The sequence below is a fragment of the Poecilia formosa genome, unplaced genomic scaffold (assembly GCF_000485575.1).
Source record: "Poecilia formosa unplaced genomic scaffold, Poecilia_formosa-5.1.2 Scaffold467, whole genome shotgun sequence".
In the NCBI taxonomy this organism is placed as follows: Eukaryota; Metazoa; Chordata; class Actinopteri; order Cyprinodontiformes; family Poeciliidae; genus Poecilia; species Poecilia formosa.
This window is the reverse complement of record NW_006800406.1, coordinates 263,188-288,298: the sequence shown is the minus strand read 5'-3', so window position 1 is coordinate 288,298 and position 25,111 is coordinate 263,188. Positions and strand designations below refer to the sequence as shown.

At 39.5% G+C, this 25,111-nt stretch overlaps 1 protein-coding gene across 1 annotated transcript; it reads right to left on the bottom strand.

Moving 5' to 3' along the window:
- Positions 1-1,298: 1,298 nt before the first annotated feature.
- On the bottom strand, positions 1,299-23,702 carry hapln1b (hyaluronan and proteoglycan link protein 1b). Its single transcript, XM_007578115.2, has 6 exons — positions 23,415-23,702; positions 8,345-8,479; positions 4,332-4,495; positions 3,300-3,498; positions 2,629-2,931; positions 1,299-2,132 (listed from the first exon to the last, which is right to left on the bottom strand). Exons 2-6 carry the CDS (start codon positions 8,448-8,450, stop codon positions 1,843-1,845), a joined length of 1,062 nt encoding a protein of 353 aa, XP_007578177.2. The 5' UTR covers positions 8,451-8,479; positions 23,415-23,702; the 3' UTR covers positions 1,299-1,842.
- Positions 23,703-25,111: the final 1,409 nt, after the last annotated feature.

Sequence of the window (25,111 nt, the reverse complement as noted above, 5' to 3'; positions counted from 1 at the left end):
AACTGTGGATAGATGGAGCTCCTCTATTTATTCCCAGTGCTCCTGTTGCTCTCTGAACAATCTTAAAAACAACCAATCAGAGGCAAGGGGAGTGTCTTAGTGTTGTCAATCATGCTTGTGTACAAACAAGTGTATTTGTTCACATGATAGCAGGTGCATCTGGCAGAAACAAAGTCTGGATATGCATTTCCAAAACTATGTTGTAGCAGTTAATTAATCAATCAGATAATTAATTAATTGATTTGGATAGTTTTTAATCCCTTAATAAATACATTTGAAAACTGCATTTTGTACTTAGTTTATCTTCATCTGAAATTCACATTTATTTCATGATCTAAATCATGTTAAGTATGACAAAAGCAAAAACCCTAAAACAATCCATAATACTTGTTTACTGCACGTACTGTATGGGTTCTTCGATTATCTTGGAAATGTACTAAATTTAAAAATCTTAAAATGTTTCCTTTACTCATTTAAACCACTGAAGAAACTAACTCAAAGTTCCATATTTTAGGGAGCATTAAAAAAGGAAAGTCCTTTGAATTAAATCGTAAAATACAGCAAATACCATCTCATTCAGTCTACAACTACAGAAAAAAAAACATCAGATGAAGACGTAAGAGTCATTTTTAACTTTTAGAACAGGTCATGCTAAAAGTATTGTGTCCAAAAGAATATAATGACAAGGCTTGTTCTGCTCATTCAACTTAAACCCAGTAACTGTATCAAAAATAACACTTTATCAAAGCATTGACACGAAGTTGAGAGTAAATCTTCTGGAAGCTGCTTAGCTGTGTGCTTCTTATAGCTGAGCCATGCTCTGAAGCCAAACACTACGACAGCCTACAGTCCCTGCATCGCTCTGGAAGTGACAGCGACCCAAGCAACACGATCAACGCTGCTTCTACTCAGGCAAAGCATTTTGGGAGGAAAATTACTGTTTATGTCGTCCACTATCCTTAATGTCATCTGATCAGTGCAAACACCTCCCAACCCCAACCCAGCCCCAACCCAGCCTCAACCCCAGCCCCAACCCAGCCTCAACCCCAGCCCCAACCCAGCCTCAACCCCAACCCCAACCCCTGTACCCAACCCCAACCCCAACCCCAATCCCAGCCCCAGTCCATCCTACTAATACTGCAATATGTTTTACGTAAACTAAGAAGACATTGGCCAGAGAGACAGCAACAAACATTTCTACAGTGTATAAAAAATATCAACACAAATACATTTCTAAGTTTATCACATTCTACATACTTAGAAAACACGTTGCTAACAGCTAGATGTTCCTATTTGTTTTTGTCTTTGCTGTTGGTCCAAGTTTGGTCCAATGCATTTGTAGAAAAAACATGAAAAAAAAAGCGTATGGTAGGATGCAGCTATAGCACCTTGTTGAGAGGGGAGGGGCAGTCGGGAACGGTTCAGCTAACGAGTCCTGCCTAACGAGCTTCACAGAGGCTGAGCTTTCATCTGCTCTTCATGTTGGGACCAAAAACAGGATAAGTGCCCAACGTTTTGGTCCAACCGTGACACACTTAGCTGTTGTTAGATTTGTTGGCATGTTTTTTCTTGTATGACATTTTTGCATTAGCTTTTATATTTCCAAATCTCACCCACACACGTCAGCCTACCCAACCGATTATTTGCATTGATTAAATAATATCTAATATATGTGTAAAATATATTTTAAGGTCCTGAATGATGATGCAACATCTCCCGTGTGAAAGCATCACTTGTTATTACAATTCTCTTTTCTATGCATTTTAACCCATTGAGAGTGTTCTTTGACGTCTATGTTTGTGCATGCTTGTGAACCATGTATAGATGTAAGTGTTCGTAGGATTAGTTGTTTTCCTTGTAGCAATACACTCCGTACAGCTTGTGCTTCTTGTCAGGGAAGCCATTGAACCTCACAGCGGCCTCTGTGGGGCTGCAGCGGCGCCTTGGATGATAGATGGGGTAACGGACGCTGGCGTCCGCCAACCAGCCGGCGTCACAGCGATCGTACTTGTTCAGCTTCCAGGCAGCAAACATTTGGCCAACCTTGGCGATCTGAGCACCATCTTTTTGACAAGCCCTCACAGCCTCGTCATAGGTGAGCTTAGACGACTGGATCAGGTAGTAGAATTTACCTGGGAGGAAAAACACAAACAATAAGAGAACCAGAACCATGTTAGACGATGTGTTGCTGCTGCTCATCATCCCTCTCCTTCTCCCCGCTGCTCTCTGCCTCTCTGCAGCTAGCACAGCCTGCTGTGAATGCTACGGCTAGTTAGCATGGAAAGTTGTTTCTCCACCATTAGCACATTAAGTGTCGTGTACACTAGGCTGACAGCACTAAGACTCTCCTCCTGGCTCTGTTTGTTGTTTTTGATCGGGAGCGGTGCATTTCTTCAGATGGGCAATAACAGCTTAGGGAGGAGATTGATCTTTTTACAGATTACCTTTCTCATATCAAAGTTGACAATGACAGTTTTAACACATAAGTAAAAAAAAAAAAAAAACATATTTTTTTATTAGTAGGTATTCTGCTAAACATTTCTGTATGAGATGTTGAACCACAAGGTGAATTTAGGTATCGGGACATGAGGAGAAACCCCCTCCTCAGACACAAGTCTGACCCCTCACCTTTGTGGAAGGAAGTGAAGCAGAACACGTCGTAGTGACTCTTGTCCTTGTCTCTCAGGCCGTAGTTGCGAATGCCCGGCACAGTGTTCCTCCCTCCGCAGGGTTCTCTGGGGGTGGTGATGGGGTACTGCACAGAGCCGTCGCTCAGCCAGCCGGCGTTGCACCAGTCCATCCCGCCGCGCCACGCCTCGTACAGCTGGTCGAAGGATGCCACCACGGCATCCTGGTCTTGACATGCCCGCTCGGCATCATAAAAATTCAGGTTGTAGCGGCCCAAGCGGGGGAAGTAGGGAAAGACAACACCTGCAGGGAGAGGCCAACAACAGGAAAGCCTTGATGTAATAATTCTGTTGTACATGGGAAATAAAACTAGAATTTTTTCAGTTTTTATTGGCCCTTATGAATAACAGGAGATGAAGCACAGCTGCTGCCGGCGTTTTTAGCTCTAGGCTCTAATAGCAGGTGTCCCCAGCTACTCACAAACATAATGAAACTGCTTTGACGCTAATGTGCATCATGCTCACATTTGCTGACATTCCTCCCAGCAGTCTTTGACCCTGGAGCTAAATTTAGACAGAGCCCATTGATACAATACAACACTGACATTGCATACTCCTTCCAAGAGCTCATTGCTTTCTGTTCTAAAAAGCTCGACCACCCAATCATTTTACCTTCAAGTTCAAGGGACACCACCACCGTGTCATCCTCCAGACCATCAATCACTTCACATTTGTATCTCCCATAATCGTCCAAAGTGACATCTGTCATCACCAGGGAGGCATCCATCGGGGAGGTGCCTTGCAATTGGACACGTCCTTGAAAAGTCCCGTAACTCCTTTTGTGGTAACCCATGGCGACAAACACGTCCACCTAGAGCACAGTCAAAGGACGTCTAATTTTACACTCACAACCTTGTGACAGTTTGAACAAATATGTAAAAAACATATATTTTTTATAGAAGTTGCATACTGCAGCTTTAAATTAGACTAAATGTTTCCCGTTTTAGGTCAAATAGGATTAGCAACAATATCTGAAATGCCTAAATATCAAAACACTGAGCGAAACATTCCTACATTACTTTCTGCAAATTCAGAAGTGGATATACATCACTGTCCCTTGAAACAAGCTGGAAAATCCCAGATGATCGTCTCATCATTTGTCAGCTTCTTACAGGTCAATTTACAATATCTGAGTTATTTGGATGAATGCCTGTAGGTGCATTAAAAGCAACAGCCATGATATCAGGACTAGTGTTTGTTGGCTATTTGAAAGCAGTTCAGTGTTAAATGATCCACTGAGATGATTTTAATCAAACATTATTTTTATGCTAAATTAAGAGTCAAAATGATTGCAGAGCTTTTAGGATGCATTAACAAAAACTATCTTACATTTTAAACAAAACAATTAGTTTCATATTTGAATTGAAATTCCACTGAAGGATTGAATTATTTTAATGTCATTATTATATTTGAACAATAAATCAATAACAATGTATATCAAGATAGACACCTTATAAATATTAATAGATAATATGTCTGATATAATGTTCAATACTTTTGCTGAACTCTGATCCAAAACCGCACAGCATTCTGGGAGATGCAGGCAGAGGAAAGGCTTTAGCTGCTCAGCTTCTCCCGGCCTGCTGTAGCCATTATAACTGAGAAAATAGAAAACATTTTCATCTAATTCAGATCAGTTGTTACCTCTTTCAGATAGTCTGAAGTCAGTTTGGTCCACTTGATCCTCATCTTGCGACTGGGTGGCAGTTGCTGCTCTCTCTGGATCAGGCATGGTAATGTTACATTTCCTCCTCGCCTCGTTACAACCTTGGCTTGTTCAGCCATCACATTGAACTTGGGCCCATTTTCTGCAAAACAGAGGTTTATTGTAATTGCAACCAGTATACTTACTGACATTTAAGACCAAACAGGACAACAAAAGTAATGTTTGCAGAAGTCCATTTGTTCATTAGGTTAAGATCAACACAACCAACATTTTGTAAACGTTTGAATGTTTCCATGAACTGGTAGTGCTTTTTTTCACAAAAAATGATCTAATTGTACAAAAGTATCAGTCAGGAGAAGGATCCAGAGGAAATCCTACAGTACTATCCATTCACCATGGCAAGCTGGAGGTAGTCACTAATAACATGAGACAAAAAAACACATTAGAAACATCATCAGTTTCTCCCAAATTCATTAGAGAGATTTAAGATAAAAAGTCAACAGCATCGCTTAAGAATCTCTAAGGACAGTTGGTAACACTTTATTTGAAGGGGGTTGAATAAGACTGACATGACACTGTCATAAACATGACATAACACCTGTCATGAACATGAATAAGCCTTCATGAATATTTATGACTGTTGTCATAAAGTGTCATTTAGTAAATTATGACACTTTTAATACAAAGTTGACATTATTCAAAATGTCTTTGTTATGACAACTTGACATTAACCAAGAAATCATTACTGATATAAATTTGTTATAAAAGTATTACTGATTGCACATTAAGAATTAGGTAACTTTATGTTATTAAAGGTAAAGTTTAAACAGTAATGATTTCATGTCATGACAGTCTTATTCAACCCCCTTCAAATAAAGTGTTACCGGACAGTTTGTCTCCTGCAGGCGACAACAATCTCATGTACTCTCTGTGCATAAACAAATACAATAAGTTGCAAACCAAAAATCTGTTATTCCAAAAACACAAATAAATAAAAAATTCAAATCCCTATAATCCCTTTGGCCTACCCAACTAACCTTCCATCTGTGGGTTCACCTGAAGAGAGCTGATGTGCCGATAATCTGATAGATTTGGAGAATGTTTCCATGACTGGAGAAATATTAAAGTGTGATTCTGATAACACATTAATCAACCAAGACTGCAAGATGAAATAGAGTCAAAATGTGATTTATTGTAACAAATTTGGATACATTTGTTAGAATTCCTTCAAACAAATTTAAAAAATAACACGAGGAGACACTGAAAAAGGCAACAGCCATAACTGTTGCTGTATTTTAATGCTTGACTGAGTTTCTTTGATAGATAGCTCAATAAACTTCAATAACACAGACCTGACCTTCACTCCTTCGTTGGCTCTCTGTAAATAAAATTATTTTGTTCTTTGTTGGACTAGAATGTTTACTAAAGATGCAGTCAGAGGTGACTTTAACTGAGGCAGTTTTAGGTAACCTCCACCTCCTGACCTCCTTTCATCTGGCCTATCCACAAACCTTCTGACAAATATCCAGCTTCAGAGTGATCCAGTAATATTCTGAGCAAACTGATGGCCCTAGTTTGGGTTTGCCTCTGTAAACTCTCCCCTCCTTCACTGAGCTTATGTTGACTGCCTCCACACAAAACGTTTAATTCCAGCTGCTGCCTAAGCATGAATGAGATTAGCTAAACAGCAAATGGCACATTGATTCCATGCTTTGTGCTGAAGAACTGCAAGAGTGAGATCCTGTGCCTCTTCATGACACTCATGTTGTTAACAGTCTGCACAGAGTAGGCTGTGTGGAAACACACCACATCCTATTATATATTCATCATCTTGTTTTACCACTTAAAGGACAAACATCAGCAGTGACTTAAAAAGCAACTTAAGATGTTTTCTCAGGTGATAGTCAGGTAGACGTGGTTTGATTGGGGACTAAAATTGCAACATTTGTTACATTTTCAGCTGATGTGGTTTTCCTTCACATTGCACTGTGTCAAGCAAACCAAACCCTTTTAAAAACATGTTCCCCCCTTGCCTGTGGTGGTGCTACCCCAAGAACCACTGAAGGAAATGAAACCAAAAGCTCAGAAGCAAAACTTTCCTCTTTATGAAATGTAAACAAAAATGGAGTGATGTTAGATTTTAACGGTTGTAGGATTTCTTTTCTGTCGTTGGTAAAAGACTACAATCTATTGCTACTGCTGGCGCTAATTTTGCGCACTTGATTTGGTCGTATTTACCCAGAATGCCCTGTGTGATATTCCACTTCCTGCTTTTAGTGCGGCCTCTGGTTTGCTTTTCATTTGAACCACATCAGAGCCACTTCAACTGAACCAAGACTGAGGTTTGTAGGCGGACCAGAGTTCGACTACGCATTCACGTCTTAAAGTAAACTAAACAGGGCTGGTGTGAATGCACGGTAAAATGTCCATCAATCTGATGAAGGATGTAGGGACCATTTTTGAACAAAATGAAGCCTATTATTCTAAAGACAAAAATAAAATTGAGAAGTCGTAAACATTTAAGACAGTAGTCAATCTTTTTGAAATCACTCTCACATTGCATTGCTCAGAGAAATTGTAGAAAATAATTCAGTAGAAACTTAATCTCAGTTGCTAAAGGCCCTAGTTAGGATGTCGAAGTTTACGACATTTCAATTAGAAACGTGTCCAAAGAAAGCATTTTCTGGTTTCCAAAGAAAGCATTTGTCATTTTCTTCTCTGGGAAGAAAATGACAGCATAACCTAAGTGTGCAAAAATACTCCGAAATTAAGCAGAAGGCTGGAACAATGTCCTGTCCATGTTTGGTGAAACCCTAACAGCTGATGACTGGGCCTCATTTTGCAGCTACAGGAACCCAGCCACCCTGTAATCACTGAGTCAACATCAGCTTTGTATACCACAGTATTGTAGGTTGAAGTGTGAGGCAGAGTTTTGCTCCAAACTGGGATATGCAAGCATTGAATTGATATAGTATAAAGTCGGGTAGGTCAAAATGTATCCATAGTAGAGTAAAGTTAACTCATACAGAAAGCAACTGTGTCAAATTGATGTTTCTAAAGATGGTACATCAGGATATTAATCATCATGGATATACTCTTCATATACAGATTTTACAATTTGACTTCTTTGTTATTAGCAAATGTGGAACATTTGAATTTCAATATGAGAATTTTAGAATCCAGTGAAGACTTAGGGTGCATTCAGTCTGATGTGGACCAAAACAGCAAACTCTGGTCCAAACTTAGGATTCAGTGCGGTAGAAATGAACTCTGGTTCAGTTTGAATGTTTATATGAACGCCAACCGGACCGGAGACCACTCCAAAAGGAGGAAGAGAACTATAAACACAAGGCATTCTGGGTAAATACAACTAAAACAAATGTGTAAGTCTAGCGCTAGCAGGAGAAATGACCCGGGGTCTTTTATCAAAAACAAAAGAGAAATCTTACAACCTCTAAAATCTGATGCCACTTCATTTTTGTTTACATTTCATGAGGAAGTACTTGCTCTCAGTGTCTTCTACTGAGGTTTTCCTTTAGTGGCTTTTTGTGCAGCGCCACCACAGGCCAGGAGAGGAACATGTTTTTAAAAAGGTTTGGTGGGTTTGACACAGTGCAGCGTGAAAGAGAAGAGGCAGCTGAAAATGGAACAAATATTAGAATTTTTTTCTCTGTTCCAACCACGTCTACTAGACTATCAGGTGGGAAAACACATAAACATACCACAAACATACAGAGTTTTGATATCAGAACTCTGCGAACAGCTTTTAGAATCTTGACATTTACAGAGTTTTTATCTGTCAGTACACAAACTCTAGAACAATATCTGTGTTTGACTGCAGCCTTATCTCTGAGCCACACTGATAAGTCGAGTGTTCTGCAGAGAGAGTGTCATGAACGAAACACAGCAAAGAACACTAAAACAACTCTGTATCTCATCTGATAGAGCAGAGCTCAGGACTGTGAGCGAACAGAAAGGAAACAAAACTTACCTGTGACATAGATGGTTCTGGAGTGCTCCAGCTCAGGGTACAGAATGTCTAAATTGGTTTCCGCAACACTCAGGGAGACCAAAGCACAGATCAGCACAGGAATCATCTTCACTCAATGTACTCCAAGTCCGATCACTGCAGAAACACACACACACACACACACACACACACATGCACACACACAGAGGGAGACGTTGGGTTAATGTTTCGCAAACTTGTCCTGTAGAACTGTGTCATTGTTGCAGGACAGACAGAAAGCTATTAACGCATGCAGCTTCGGAGAACATCATCTGTATCTGCATGGCTCTTCCCTGCAGCATCTCCAGAAACTACAGGGGAGCAGAGTGGCGCGCTGCCGACTCGCCTCGAGCACTTCCACAGCCAAACACAAAGTCTCAGAGTCTCACTGCAAAGTTGACTCAGCAAATTAACAAAAAATATCTGAGATGCAGAAACTGAACTTCAAACAAGAATCCCATTAGGACAGAGGAACACAAAAAGCACAATACACTCTAAAGGAAGCGCAGTGTACCTACTGTGTGAGAAACACCGGCAGAGTGAGGAGGCAGCATGTCCTAATCACCAGCAGTTCCAGATTGCAGGCAGACTGCCACAGCGCAGTGACTGCCTCAGTCAGCTTCTCTCAATCTCAACCCTGACTAGTGAGTACATTCAGGATAACCCTCACATTCTGCACATATTACACCTGAAGAATGTCAGCCAAAAAAAAATTAATTGTGGAAATTACAAAAAAATAAAAAAATAAATAAAAACCCTGACATGCATAATAAAGATGGCATGACAGGGAATTGGTGTAATTGTGCTAAATGCTCTTTTATTCTGTCATCCCTGGATAAAATTCACCAGAACCATTTGCTTTGAGTCACTTAGTGCAGCGGACTCCTCGTCTATTTACAGTTCAGTATTTACAATTTTTGTCAGTGGAAAATTAGCCAAAGCAACTGTAAATGATTCTCTGGAAATATGTCTATTTGCAGATATTTTCATAGAGTACCTAAAATATTTGAAAGAAAAGGCAACCTGAGGATCTAAGATATCAAAGCCCAGTGGTAATAATGAAGACCTTGGATGTTATCTTCTGCTGTAGTGCTAAGAAGAATTCTGTTATGCTGTATTAAGATATATTTGTTGTTTGAAATACTAAGATAGGCAGGTGTAAGAGTCTTTAGCTATTATTAGAGTTTTTAAATGCTGTCTATGTGTTTTTTAAAGTTTATCACAGACAAAATATGGTAAATGAACGACAACCAGTTAATGTTGTGGGGCAAGAACTATGAAGGGTGTGTGTATGAACCGACTGTCTTTTTCATCGTGTGCTGAAGTGCAGCTGTGTGTGCAGTAGTAATCAATTAGATTGATCTTTTAGCTCTTATTTTCCTTATCTTCATTCATTCAGTTGCAAACTGCTGATGCACTTCCCACTCCTGCCAAGTGGACGTCCTGCAGTCAGCAGAATAACTGCAGCATACACACACACACGCACACGCACACACACCTACACACACTACACCCGTTACAAATACATCCTCTATTACCCCTCCCTGCCTCAAAAAGTCATTTTCCTGCTAGAGTGATTATTTGAGGGGGAAGATAAGACGTCCTTCTAAGAAGGGTAAAAAAAACTTTTGAGTCCCACTGTTCGCTCCAGGACAAAAGGAGTGCAGGCGAAGTGTGAACATGTCAGTGTGGGATGGAGCAGGGAGGTGAAGACAGTGAGGGAAACCTGAGGTTTAGCTGAACCAGGAAGGGAGGCAGGGAGGACGTTGCAGCAGGAAAAATGATGCAGTTTCAGACTTTATTGGTGCAATTAGCAGCAGTTAATGTAACACGGCAGAGATTTCCAGCTGTTCATCAAACACAACTCAAGTTTTCAGAATGATGTTCAGAGGCTGAGTTCAAGATAAAACAAGCTCTAATGGATCCGTGCAGCAAATATTATCACATGTATTATAGGTGTTTATAAATGATATTTTCTTAATTATGCGGTATGTAATTTTTATAAAAAAATATATTTTTTACATATTTGTTGAACATGTCATTGTGTAGTGACAGTTTGGTATAAAACAGATAATCTGAGAAAAAAAATTCAAGCTCCTCTGTCTTTTTCCTGTGCTAACTAGAAACGACATCACTGGTTGTCAATCATGTTTGTGTGTGTGCTGCTCATGTGCCTTATCCTAACCCCCCTGCAATTCTACCTTCCAGGAAACAAAGCTTGAGGAAATTCAGGACTGATAAACCAAACCCTAATTCCATCCCCACTGTAAGTAGATCCCCCTTTTTCCTTAATGTCAAACTTCAACAACTTGGAAAAAAGGTATTAGTAGTATCAGTACAAGTGACCTTTGTGACCTTGTGCTCTTTACTTTCCAATAAAGTTAAAGCCATCCCATGTTTGACGTTGTGGCTGACATCTTTATCCTGAAGAGTAACCTGACCCTCATGAAACCTCTGGGACAGAAAATCAAACGAGCTGCAAGAAACTCCATCCATCCATCCATTTGCTTTACACCCTTGTCCCTCAATGGGGTCGGGAGGGTTGCTGGTGCCTATCTCCAGCTAACGTTCTGGGCGAGAGGTGGGGTACACCCTGGACAGGTCGCCAGTCTGTCGCAGGGCAACACAGAGATACACAGGACAAACAACCATGCAAGTTATGACGAAAATAAGTCATTAAATTGTTTTCAATGATAACTATATAGATATACATGTGTTGTCGTGGTTTCAAAGTGTATTTAAAGCAGGGTCTGGCTGCAGCTGGAGTCAGCTACAACACACGCCCGTGTAAAACTCATTAACCTACTTAAGTCAGGATGCCATACAACTGTTAATAACAAAGTGTATGACGATCTACGTCATGATTCTATGTTGCTGATTAAATTAAATTTTATGGTAATGACGTGTCTGACAAATATAGCCATGAGTTCGTGCTAAGTGTATGACAATCTGACCTGACAGAACACCTGTTCTTAGTTCTTGTAATGCTCTCCGTACACTGCAGTAGCTCTCATTATTTTTATTTAATTATATACGTTGATATTTTTAAAATTAACAAATAACTAAAACACAAGAACGAAAGAGCACGCACAGCATGCACATTGCTCTTTGACTGTTTTTGTTCAAAGTGGCAGCTGTAATGTGTGCCTTGGTGTCAGACTGCCTGGCTTCATGTAGCAGGAGAGAGGGTGAGAACAGTCACGATGAATGTCTTGTGCTTGGTTACTTCTTGCTTGTTGCTCCTTGGTCAGTGTTCATAGTTGAACATTATTTACCATCAGGGCATTGCCTCAATTGCTATGTTTAATGGTGCAGATAGTGGTGGTTTCTGACATGAGCAATATGGGCAAATGCCCAGGGCGTTATCTTTTTAGGGATGGCATGAGACCACCACGCATTGTAGTACAGAGATGGAATATTTAATATTGGTAAAATGTATTAAGTATTTAATATGTAGGTGTTTTTATAGGAATATGGATCTCTCAGATCAATTTGAGAAGCAATTTTGATCATATTTTACATTTTATTGTGTCATATAGCGCTGGCTGCTTGTCTTGGTCTTGACTCGGTCTCGACTTTCCTCGGTCTTGGTCTTGACTTGGTCTTGGACCCTAAAAGTCTTGGTCTTGTCTCGGTTTTGATACACTCTGGTCTTGGTCTTGTCTTGGTCTCGGGTTCGGTGGTCTTGACCACAACACTGTTAAAATGACCAATTAACATTTAATTTGTTTTTGGATGGTGGGAGGAAAATAAACTCCAGACAGAAAAGCTTCAGGTGAGAATTGAAACCATCTCGCTGTGAGGCTGCACCGTACATCACTCTGCTGCCAGGAACTTTAAGTAGGCCCTGTATGTAAATGAAGATGACAAACGTCAGGTCAGAACATTCACATTCATTCGCTTTAATGTCTGCTAAGTTCAGTTAGAGACCGTGTCAACATCCTGGTCAATGTTGCTGGTTGCTGGTTATTCATTTATTTTCTGTGTAATTTCAGTTTAATATTCTAGTACTAATTTACAATGCTACATGCTAATTCCTTTCACTCATTTAATGAATCCTCAGTCAGATTCCTGCCAGATCATTTGATGTATAACGACTTGTTCAAATGCTGAAAAAGTGAGAATAATAAAAGTTTTGTACACTTTAGACCACGTCTAACTCAAGGGCCAGGGGCCGAATCCAGACGCCAAATTACATCAAACTACTTCCTTTCTTACTCCAAAATAAAGGTACAACGCTGAGCTAAATGTTTTCTCCTTTACAGATATGTTGTTTTGCTTTCTTTTAACACTTTTCTATTACAGATCATTGAATAGTTGTTTTATATCAAAGAAAAATGTATAAATACAATATGTAGTTTTGAAATGATGATTTAAGTTAACATGGCAAGATTGATCTCACCAAATCACACATTAACTGTGGTTATCCACATTTTTCAGAAAGTTTATGTTAATTTCACTAGTCAAACTTTACTGGCAGACATTTGTAATTAACAGATTGTTTAAAAAAGAACCTTTCCAATAACATGAAGTTGGGATACATCAAAAGTTTTCATGTTTAAAGGTTTTAAGTTCAAGTAAGTGTGCATGAAACACAGCCGCCTGGAGGAGAAAATCCTGAAGAAAAATGCTGCAAATGCATATTTTATTTGTTTTAAGACATTAAATCGTGCTCCAGACATTTTCACTTTCTTCATATATAGATCACAGTTAAAGTTGTAACATCAGTTCCTTAGTTTTTTAAAGGCAGAGTGAGGATGCATTGTCATTTTACTCCGATCTTCCTTGAGGGTTTTGTTTAACAAAACATTAGCAGATAAATCTTGCAGGCAGCCCAGAGCAGTGATGCAGCAGCTGACCTGAAGTGGTGCTCGATGAGCTGTGTGGGAGCGCCTCCACACCGTGGAATGGAAGCACCTCTGGAAACTATAGAGCCACAGTGAGGAACATGTGGTTGTTGTTACACGCATGTTGTAAAGCTAATTCATGTCAGGAACAGCATGAAGTCAGCCAATAAGATGTCAAACCTGTTTACGATGCAGGACTGGGCAGAAGTTTACATCCACTTATCAGGAGCCTGACTGTTGTACTTTGAACTGAATTTAAAAGTACAAAAGGAAAAGCTAAAAAATATAAATAAATAAAATAAAATAAAATAACAATGTGGAATTTGTCAAATGTAAATACATATATTATTGGTGGGACTCAATTTAAAATGTTAATACCGTTAATTGCAGAATCCATCTTTAATTAATTACAATTAAGCACATTTTTATCAAAAAATATTTGTTGACAAAATAAGCAACATCTCCAGATTAATAAAAAAAATCACTGCTGCATCACACTTATGGGCGTACAAGAAACACATGAATATGAAGGTTCCAGGGGGAACCTTTGAATGTAAAACTTTTTTATGAGTTGTGTTAAGATTTTTAACACATTAAAATCTATGTAATTGATTAATCAAAATTAATGCAAAGTCCTGCCTATATAAATATAGTTTGGGGTTTCTGTGTCTGTGTTTTTCATCTCTGCTGCAGCTGCAGGTTTTCCCTGGAGGGCAGAGCTAAGCAGGATGTCCGCACACACACACCTGCGATTCATCATGCTCATCAGCTGCTGGATAAGAGGAGCTGGCTGCCAGTCATTCAACACCTGAGTGATAACACCAGCTGTCCCTCTAGCCCTGTGTAGATCTTCTGCTGTTCCAAATGTTTTCTGGTTCCTTCACTCCTACTTTCCTGTTGCTCACCACATACTGGAAATTTATCTCCACTGACCTCCGAACCCAACCTGTCTGCCCTCTGACCCTCCTAACTCTTGCCTTGCTACACCAACAAGTCTGCTCATTCCCACCTGGCCTGCTTCCCCCTCAACATAAGCTTCTCACCTCCTCATTTACAAATGTCTGCCTTTCTGTCCCCTGGCTCATTTCTCATCCTTTTTCCTGTTCAGTCCAGGAGCCCTCCAGATCAACACCTCTGCACACTCATTGTTCTTGTATTCAATTAACCTGTCTGTCACGAGAGGACCCAAATTTGGGTCCTCTCGTGACAGGGGTGTCAAACTCCAGTCCTCAAGGGCCTCTGTCCTGCAACTTTTAGATGTGCCTCTGCTGCACCACACCTGAAAAGAATAATTAGGTCATTAGCAAGGCTCAGGAGAACCGATCTACACAGGGAGGAGGTAATTAAGCCATTTCATTCCACTGTTTTTTACCTGTGGCACATCTAAACACTGCAGGACAGCGGCCCTTGAGGACTGGAGTTTGACACCCCTGTGACATTGTGAATGACAACCTGAGACCAACAGGTTAAAACCTTCACCACAGTCTCTGAGTGTCCTACACATGGGCCAGAAGCCTCCTGAAAACCACCTGACAAATTTCTTGTTAATTACAGAAAATTAACAAGAATTTTCAAGATAGGCAGCATGTGGGTTTGGGATTATCTAAATGTTGTAATCCCAAATTTTGCCCGTTTCAACAATCTGGGTCAAATTCTCACCCACACAAAATGAAATGAAGACATCCAAGAACAACCCAGACTAACTAAGAACCACCGAAGCTCAAGTCTATCATACACTGAAAAATGTTGAAACACGTCATTGTCCACAGGAGACTGAGTTTAACATAAACCCAAACTGAGAGGTCACTGAGTGAGAAAGAAGCTCTGAAACTGACACCTTCAAATCCCATCAAAGTCTGCATCAAGTCCATGTTAAAAACTGAAATATTACCAAAATCGCTTATTATATTTCAGATTTCATAATAAACATACTAATCTAAGCTTCCATACAAAAAGAATTCTACAGCAGGTTGTTCTCATGTTACCAGAAAATGATCCAGGGACAGCGAACCCAACATCCGACTACAGTACAGCTACTCAACATCCCAGACCGTTTCTCTGAGCCACTGAGTATGTCCCTGTGAGTGGGAGAATGAAACTGTGAGGCATTTATAAAATCTTGCATCAGTTTCCTGAGCAGAACTGTAGCATGAGAACATTCACTAATGACACTCAGATGTAGGTTCAAACCAGTCCACCGCTTTTTATTAGACATCACTGTTAAACCAACATGGTGGTAACACAGACGTCTCAGCATGTAGCAGAGTGGGGATAATGGATTGTTTGGTTTCTGTAGAGGCAGATAAGTCAAAGTCATGTTTAAGCTCTAAATGGCTTGAAAAAGTGATTTTCAACACTTGTTAATGTTGAAAATCAGGAAACACTTTTCCTTATATTCAAAGAATTAAGAGTGTGCATTTTGGTTAATCAGAATGAAAGTTTATTTTATAAATGAAAACATTTAAGCAGAAAACATACTTTTCACTAAGTCTACATTTCTGTATTAAAAATGTTTTTTTAATTGGTCTGATGTAATATTATAATTATTATTGTCACGTTTTATATGCCCATAAATCACAGAAATAAAAGCTTTCAAACATCCATCTGTGTGCTTCATTTAGTGGTAAAGTTCCTAAAATAAACATACTTTTCAATAATATTCTAAATTATTGAATGAGTCTGTATACACAGCCAATAAAAACAATCTAATTTACATTTTCTGAAATCTATTTTTCAAAGAAACACCTTTTTTTTAATACTTAAAATAAGTAAAATAAGTGAGTCAGTGACTCAGTGAGTCAGTGACTCAGTGACTGCGTTGTGGGACAGTTGGTGCCATTGCTTTACAGCTTAAACATGTTGGGTTCAAATCCTGGTCTGGGATCTCTCTGTCTCTGCATAATGTTTGCATGTTCTCTCTGGGTACTTCTGCTTCCTCCCACAGTCCAAAAACACATTGGTCTCCCAAAATTGCTGATATAAATAAATGTGTGTGTGCACACTCAGAAATTTCCATGTTTTTTTCTAGAAGACTTCTCAGATTAATCTTGGAATTTCTGATTTTCTTCTAGCAAATTTTTAACTTTTCAAACTTAGAAATTTCCTTGGTTTTTCTAGAAAGTTTCTGAGATTTTTTGACAAAAATTTGTCTTTGTATCTACAGGGGCTGATTAGTCAAAAAGTATCATAGAAATAAGTCCTCTCCTGAATGTGTTTAATTTAACATGTCTGTGCACAATATTGACAATTTTACTACTGAGCCCAACAAAGCAAATAGTAGAGTTCCTCCAGCTTTGTTTTTTGGCAACAGGCTGCTGTAAATATGTAATACAACCCGTTTATTCAGGTTGTGTATCAATGGCAGTGGTTCACCTTCATCAGCCCACTGGGTTGACTTGTGGCCTGTCTAAAACCATGTGTGTCAGATGTGACCACAGTTTTAAATAAACTCAATTTTCAAGGTTCTAGCTCTATTTATATACACGCTGAACAGAGACAAGCTCAAAAACATAAACACTAATGGAAAGGACATTAGTCAGCACGACAAAAACAGCAATTCATGAGGCGAGTAAAAAGTCACATTCTCCTCTGCACATAAATGCAAAAAAAAGCCATAAGCTCCTTTGACCTGTCGATCGGTGGTCCCCCATCAACCTGGAGTTTACGGTTTCTCCCTTTTCAAAGAATAAGACCCCTTTTTACTTTAATGGGTAAAATGGGCCCCTGCAAACCTGGTTGCTTAAGTGTGTTCATATATATATATATATATATATATAAGTGTGTGTTTTTATGAGGGGGAAGGAGTAATGGGTGGGGGGTTCAGGGTGGAGTCGCTAAGTCTAAGCCAGCAAACAGAGAGGGGTTGTTGGGCTCAGAGCCTCTCACGAGCTCAGGGTTTACAGCTCTAAATCACTTAGTGCACAACATGCTCGACCACAAATATGACGAGTTTCACAAATTTGATTGTCTGCATGGGCGGCGAGTGACCGGATGAAAGCTGGGCTTTCACAGCAATGTACAGACAATGCTGCACCAGAACTGTGCTCTGATATTTCTTCATTCTAATGAGGAAATAATTGCCCTGCTTTAGTTAGATCTAAATATGTCAATGGCACAATACTGATTGACAGTGGTCGGCTGCTGGTAGAAGACGGGGCTGTTGTCACTTTGTGACATCTTCTCTGTTGTCAAGTCTCACTCTAGCCGGTTAATGTCTGGTTTGGTACTAGCCAAGTAGGGTGTTGTCTCCATGGCAGTGTTGTGGGAATGTGAAAACGTGGGCTCGTTGTGAGTGTGCCGGAGCTGTGGTCGATGCTCCAATGATGTCACTTTGTGCATGTGGAATTTTGGTCAAATTCCCCGAAATCTCTTGGTATATCTGTTCGTTGCACGCTGCCTTGTCCAGCTAACGCTTTATGTACTCTTCAGCCACAACTGACAAAAAGGCTTGAACCTCAAGGTTTGACCAATGAAATATCGATTCACAGCTCATCATCTCACCAACTACTATGGTCATGTTGTGGTTGAACTGTGTTGTTGATGTAAAACAGTTGGTAGGTCAATCAATGCAGTCTGCTGCCAATCAAATCACTTATGCACAATACCTAGCTAGGTCTGGCTGGTACAAACCCTGAGGTGGTTCCAAGAAACCATGAAGAATTGTGCAAATAAAGACGAATCTGGCAAGGGCTGACTGAGGAAGATCTGGTTAAAGCCAGACTGGTGCTGTTGTTTGTTTTCTGATTAGTCCAGAAGCTTCATTTCTGACTGGGTTCTCTAACGCTATCAGTCTTTTAATAGTGTCAGTTAGTGTCCAGCTTCAAACTCTGTCTATAGCTCATGGTTTCAGCACTGCTGGTACTGATAGCAGATCAGGTGGTCAAGCTTGTTTAAAATAGTGAATAAATTATGTTAATATTAGGCTAAATCTGACAGAGGAACAGACATTCACTGGAAGAGACATTTATAGTGACACAACTGACTTAAGTCATCTCCATGGCTGCAAATCATTCTTTTATGAAATTAGCAAAGAAGTGGTTCAAGCACCAGTTCTGGTAAAGTACTGGAATGCTATATGTTGAAAAACCCATAACTAGAGCAGTTCCAGGACTTTTTCATTGTAGAATGATTGTCAGATGGATTGCTCTAAGTACTTGAACAACTTAACTAGACTAGATAGACTTTACCCACAATAAATGATCTCTCAACATGTCATGTCAGAATTCTCCGCTCATTTTTGATGGGCCCACAAGTCCATGTGTAACAGATACAAACACGTTTTTTATGTCATTTTCTAAAGTATCTCCTAAGTAATGTGTTTCAAAAAGACATTTGTGATTTGTATTTCTATAATGGGACATCTCTTCTGACTCAGCAGACCAGGAACGAGAGAAATGTGGAAGATTTTGTAAGATAGGAATGTTTGAAGAAATGCAGTGGTCTATAATAAGCCAGTCGGGAAGGGTGAGACATAATGAAACAATGCCTGTCGAATCACGTGAAGTTTAAACGAGTGTGAAAGTATTGTTTTGGAGATGATGCTTCTAAACTTCTCCAGCCTTTAACAGAATGTCTCCTCAGTATCTGCTAACGCTAGTTGACCGGTTTGTGACCAGGACTCTTCCAAGGGATTATTTTTACTAAGCTACAGGTACACTAAGGTACATTTTTAAAACAAAAACATCATTTTTATGATCTCACTCCAAACTCTTTCATTGCACTTACAAACAGTTCCTGCTTGTGAGCAGAAATTTTGAGAAGAAAACCTCAAATTTGGTCAGTTCTGTTCAGTCTGTCATCCGTTCTTTTTTTAAATTATTTTTATGTTTTATTATTACTAAAGGAATAACCTCACTCAGTAACAATCCCATATAAAATAGTGAGAGCGAGTGACTGTGATGTCACTACCCATTTCTGGGTGTGATTGTTTTGCTTAGAGAGCTCACTCCAGATGATAACTAATCAGCTGGATTCAGCTACATATTGTTCTGAGAACTGCATGAAGTACACATGTTAACTTGTCCAGAATTGGAAAGCAGAGATAAGAAAACAGTAAGGGATGTACCGATCGACATCTTTTGTCCTCAGTAATAATTAGAGCCATTTCACATTAAGTTCTAATATTAAGTATTAGTTTTAAGGTATTATTTTTTTCGACTCTCGCAGAGTCGAAGCGACTTAATGTTTCACAAATTGTGCTTCATTTCTTCATGTTTACATCCATATAAAACATGTTTTTGCCCAATATATGTGGCAAGATAAGATAAAAGCAACAGAAGATTTATAGCACACACTTACACAACACACCACAAGTACAATAATGTTATGAAAATCAACATGTATGAGAGTGAGGTATCAGCATATATGAAACTGAGCTATTCAGTCACGCATGAGGCTCCTTTAGTTTTTACACAATAACTTTTTTTTCCTATTTTACCTGAAATGTTAAAACCTAAAATAATGTTAGACAGCTAGCAAAGCAACAGGTAGGAAGGCACTAGTGTTGCTCCATATAACCAGAGATAGCTCACTATGATTACATTCACACAGGAGGCTAATGTGACCCAAATCCAATTTTTGTACCCATATGTGACCTATATCAGACTTTTTCATGGCAGTCTGAAAGGCCCAACTCCAGTCTTTTCACCCTTCATTCACATGAGATGTGTCATAATTCAGCACTAGAAGAAGCCAGATGCATTAAAACCGGATGCTAACAATGGCTGAAAATTAAAATGGTGAATTTATGAAAGCAGTCTGCCTCAATGTAGTGCATTGCATCCCAATCCCAGTCCAATCCAAATCCTAATCCCAACCCCACCTCTCCTGGTCCAACTCCATCTCAATACAAAAGCGGCAGTCATTGTTCCACAAAAGGCCATTTCTACTAGTTATGGTTTCTTTTTATGAACTTCCTTCGTCTCGTCATGATCGTGTGACGATACTGTCGGCTCCCATTGCTGAATATCTTCAAATTCAGCAATGGGAGCTGAATTTGAAGCTCCCATTCAATGACTATATCGTGTATGGATGCCATCGTCCGTCGACAACCACATTCACTACTTCTGTAAACAGAGGGCTGCTGTGCAGCATCAACGTTATTCCGCACACTGCGGATTGCTTTGGTGGTCATAAACCTTTCACATCTGATTGATATCACATCATTCACTAATATTGTCTGATAAATTGGAATCCAGCAAAAAATTTAAATTGAGCATTAAGACCTGCTCTATGAACTTTTGCTACTTTCCACGGCACCTCATGAAGGAACTGCACGCCAGAGCAATTTGAAATCATCACTGTTTAAAACTCAGTATTCCTACATACTGGTAACCAGACCATATATTTTCTCACTGTTTCTCTGATGCTGTGATTAATCCCTCATGGGGGCCAACTGAGGTAGTCATCAATTGCTGCCTTTGTATATCTGAGGTGATCTGGACTTATTCTTGTCAATTCCTCATCTGATCAGAACAAAGAAAACTCTGAATATAAATTCAATTAGTTTGACTAGAAAATTTTAATCTTGAAAATTTGTATTTAGAATGTGTATTCCCTATTGAAAATATGGAAAGAAAATATTTATATAATTTGTTCCAGCTCTTACCACTACATCTCTGGCAAAATATACATAAAAATGTAATTAATCTTGTATTATAACATTGCTTTGTATGGTGATATACAGATGAAACAATACAGTTTTGGAAGGACTAATAGGTAAGAAAGAGTATTCCCCACTTAAGAAAACTCACCAAAAACCTAACACAACAACACATTTTGGCATTATTGGCATTCCACACAAATCGGCCTCAATGCACTGGGAGAAATTTCATCACTAAATCCAGACCTGCAGTTCAAAATAAACCAGTTCAGTGAATGTTGCTTCTACCTTTGCTTCAAAGTGTGAGAAAGCGAGAGACAGCTTTCCTTCAGTGATGCTGTGCAAAGACACTTTGCATTTTTTCTAACATTGCACATTGCACACCCCACTGTGAAGGTGAGCTTTGCACACAATTCACAGAAGAAGCAGGGAAACCTAGCAAGTAGCTGCAGCACTTGGAGCACACTCTGACACAACAAAGCCGGGTTGCGAGAGGAGCGCAGTGGTCTGGCTCAGGTTCTGGATTCCTCACTTGCAAACAACATCGTAGGAATTCGTATTCCTATATGAGGAAAATTGATGTCTCATGAAACATTTGCAGCTGGAAAAATCTGTATTTGGATAGATACATATTCAGAGGTTCCATTGTATCTCCCTTCCTGCTTGTGCATGCTCTGCAGTGTGAGACTCAGCAGTCTGATGGACATCCATTACAGCTCTTTTTTAATGTATTTTTTTATTAATGAGGAATCGATCAAGTGTGTTGTGAAGTTAAGCAGTGGCATCCGCCAAACAACTGAAATCTTAAAAACTGGAGTAAAATATTTGACTCTGGGAGTTGTAAATGGTACTGAAAACCGATGTCCACCACCATGAGGTCAGATTTAGAGTTTCCTCTAAAGTGTGTTGCTTCACCTGACTTGCTTTCAGATTAACTTGTTATCAGCATTGCAGGGTTTTTGTTTTACCACCAGATAAACCTGTTTTCATCATTGAGGGTTTTTTTTTTTTACAACCAAGAAGAACCCCATCTGTTCTATCAGGTTGTCTAACAACATTAAACTAAAGGCAACAACAGGGATTGTAAATGGATGCAGTAAGTTTCTTTGATCCCAATCATTCAAAAATGCCTTGATCGAGACCCCAAGACCAAACTTGCGACCATGTTGGGACACCACAATGATGTAAAGAAGGAATTCTGATCCTAAACAAAATAATCTACACCACAAACTTACAGTTTTCCTTTTAGGTTATAAATTTTATGTGGTCTGACTGCTAAAACATAAAGTGATCTAGTAGAACTGTTTAAGTTAGTTTATTACAGTTCCTCTGAGTTCAACTCTCAGAAAGCTCTACATGTCCAGCAGCAACCATAGAACCTGACATTTAAGATCTTTGTTTTACATTTTTACAACTCAACTGAACAAATGTGTCCAAACACTACCTTTGTCAACGCAGCAACTATTTTAATGTAAATCAATACACAATGTGAATTGTTGCTACTCTATGCTGCCTATCATCAGTAAGAAACACAAGGGAAAACTTCTGGTTCGCTCCCGCTGGTTTTTAAAGAATCTTGCAAACCTATCAGCCATTTTCTACAATACAAACAACCCACTGAAATCTTCTGGACCTGGAGATAACACAACCCCCCTCTGCAGGAACCTTGGAGAGTAAAATTATCTACAATTCTCTGGTGCTTCCTGCAGAGGTTCCTGTTCTCAGGGAAAACACTCTAACAAAGAAAACAAACCTCTGAATACTTTTAACGGTGCGTGTAATCAACGTTAACCATCCAAGTGGAAAAAAACTCCTGTAGTGTTGATTTTATTTGCATTTAATTTTACTGCCATGACTGGAAGTTGTAGAAAATGAATCAGAGACATTCTCTACTGCGCTGTCATTCGGAGAAAGGACAATGCACAATGCCTGGTCCCGTAGATGTATTCTCCTGAGTCCGCCCCTGCATGCTCACAGCGTAGCAAGGTGATGGAAACATCCAGATAAGTGGCTCCTTGTTAATAAGACTAAAGCAAACAGAACAGCTCATTCTGTTTCCAGCACTAACATTTCCAACAAGAACTCAAACAAACACTCAAGACGTTCCAGACTTTTAAGAAATTCTCTTATTTACCTCATCTGAAGATTAATACAGAAAAAAACAGACTAAGAACATTACGGTTTGAAACTCTTTGATATGTTTTGGTAAAAGTTTATGTTTGTTTCAATCAAATGAAAATTTTGAATCAATGTGTAAATACTTAATGAATATTGGGAACTGGTGCTTTAAAAAATAATTCACTGATTAACCACGTGTGTATATAGAAACTGTATGGTAATGTAAACTAACAGCTTCCTGTCATCTTTAATGCCAAATACATTTTATAATCAATTTGATAATGATAATGTTACAGAATATTACTTAATAAAAAAGTACTTTCAGATAGACAGTCTTTCTTAAAAACACAGCAGTGCACCTTCTTATATTTATAATACAAACTCTGTTCATGATGTTAAATTTTGCGTATATCCGTCATCACACCGATCCTTTTTGGCGCATCTTATTTTGTTATTATAATCAGAGTAATAAAGAGGAGCACTTCACCTGGACTTTGGCGCTGTGTTGCGGCTCAGGTCAAAACTCTCCGGCGGTCAGAAGGAACACTGGGGGCGCAGGACGACTGCGCCCGGTGAGGGCAGGAAAACCAGGCGGTGCGGATGTTTCCTGTCCAATTGCGGCTCCGCTGTGTGATGGCACAGCGGCGCGCGCTCCTTCTGGTGTGTGTGTGTGTTGAGTCGCCTGCGCTGCGCGTGCAGGTGAGAGCGACACCTCGCTTTGATTTCCCTCTGTCGTGGAAATCTACATCCACGCGCTCTGAGGTGGGTTTCTAGGCTCTTGGTTGTTGTGACACTTTTCAACCAACAAGGGAGGCGCCCCTAATGTTGCTCAATGTGCTGTTAACTTGATTTAGAGACCCCACCACCATCCTCCTCCCCCAAAAGCCCTTGTGTCAACAGTGCTCCCCACTCCGTTAAACATTTTATTTCAAGAATAGAATATACATCAGCTTCAAAACGTCAAATTAAAGCTGCAGTATGTGATTTTTTATTATTTATTTTAACTATCACTTGCTAAGTTTAAAAAAAAAAACCAAAACACTTGTTTTGGGTACTTTTTGGTTCAGGTGGTCAGGTAATGAAAGAGGGGGAAGAAGGCAGAGGTCATCGAGGCGAGACTCGAACTTGTGACCACTGCGTGTAGGACCGAATGTGTTTTGTGTATCAAAAAAATTTGATGCATGTGCACTTTGAAGTCAGATGCTTGACATTTTGCTATTAACATGAGTCAAATGCATCAAAATCGCTCAAGACGGGGGTTAAGAGGAGACTCCTTGGTATACGTGTCCTTCAGACTCTCCCACCGTCTCCTCTGTATTTCGTCTAAATAAATACAACATTTATTTAACATTTGTTATTGTACCCAGAGAAAACCCACTTACCTGGAGACAAAATGAAAGCTAGTCTAGGCAGAAAGACCCTCGATTTGAATTGAAGATCTTCTCGCTGTAAACAGCAGTGCTACCAACTGCAGGACCAAGCAGCCAAATCTGTAGTCAATGTAAACTTTACCTGGGTTTGATTATTGTACATCATAAAATAATTTTTGAAACAGACGGTAATTTTAGTTGTTAGTTTTTAACTATTTACATCAAGTTTATTCCTGCCATTTGGAGCCCCAAATGGTAGGAATAAATAAACTAGTACTTCTTGTGACAGAAGTACTAGTGAACACCATGTCAACCAGTGACATGTTCTGTTGTTTGGCCCAGTCATAAAGTTCCTCATTTGTGTAACTTTCTGTACACACCATGGGTTTACCTCGCCAAATGGAGATGCAGGGCACAGGCTGGAGACATGTTAATTTATACAAGCTAATTTTATTTACTTTTTCTTTACAATTCAGTGGTGTTTGTACATCTTGCAGCAGTGTCCTGTCCAGCAGTTGGCTTTCTAGGTAACACCAAGAACCAGCTCTGCGTTTTACCTCAATTCCTTTCCGTGTACGACTCCATCAGTATGGGACTGATTTAAATGGGTCCCAGATTGAGCCCATCTGTGGTTTATGTGCGAGTCCTGTCATTAGGCTGATGAGGAACAGTTCCTGGGTGTCTCCTTACAGATAAACCACATGTGGGCAATATTTCACAGCAGTCACATCCAGGAATCTCCCCAAAGCATCTGATGACAGTGACACGCTAATAGCTGGTACTTGAGTGGTACTTGAGTGTGATGTTCACCAAC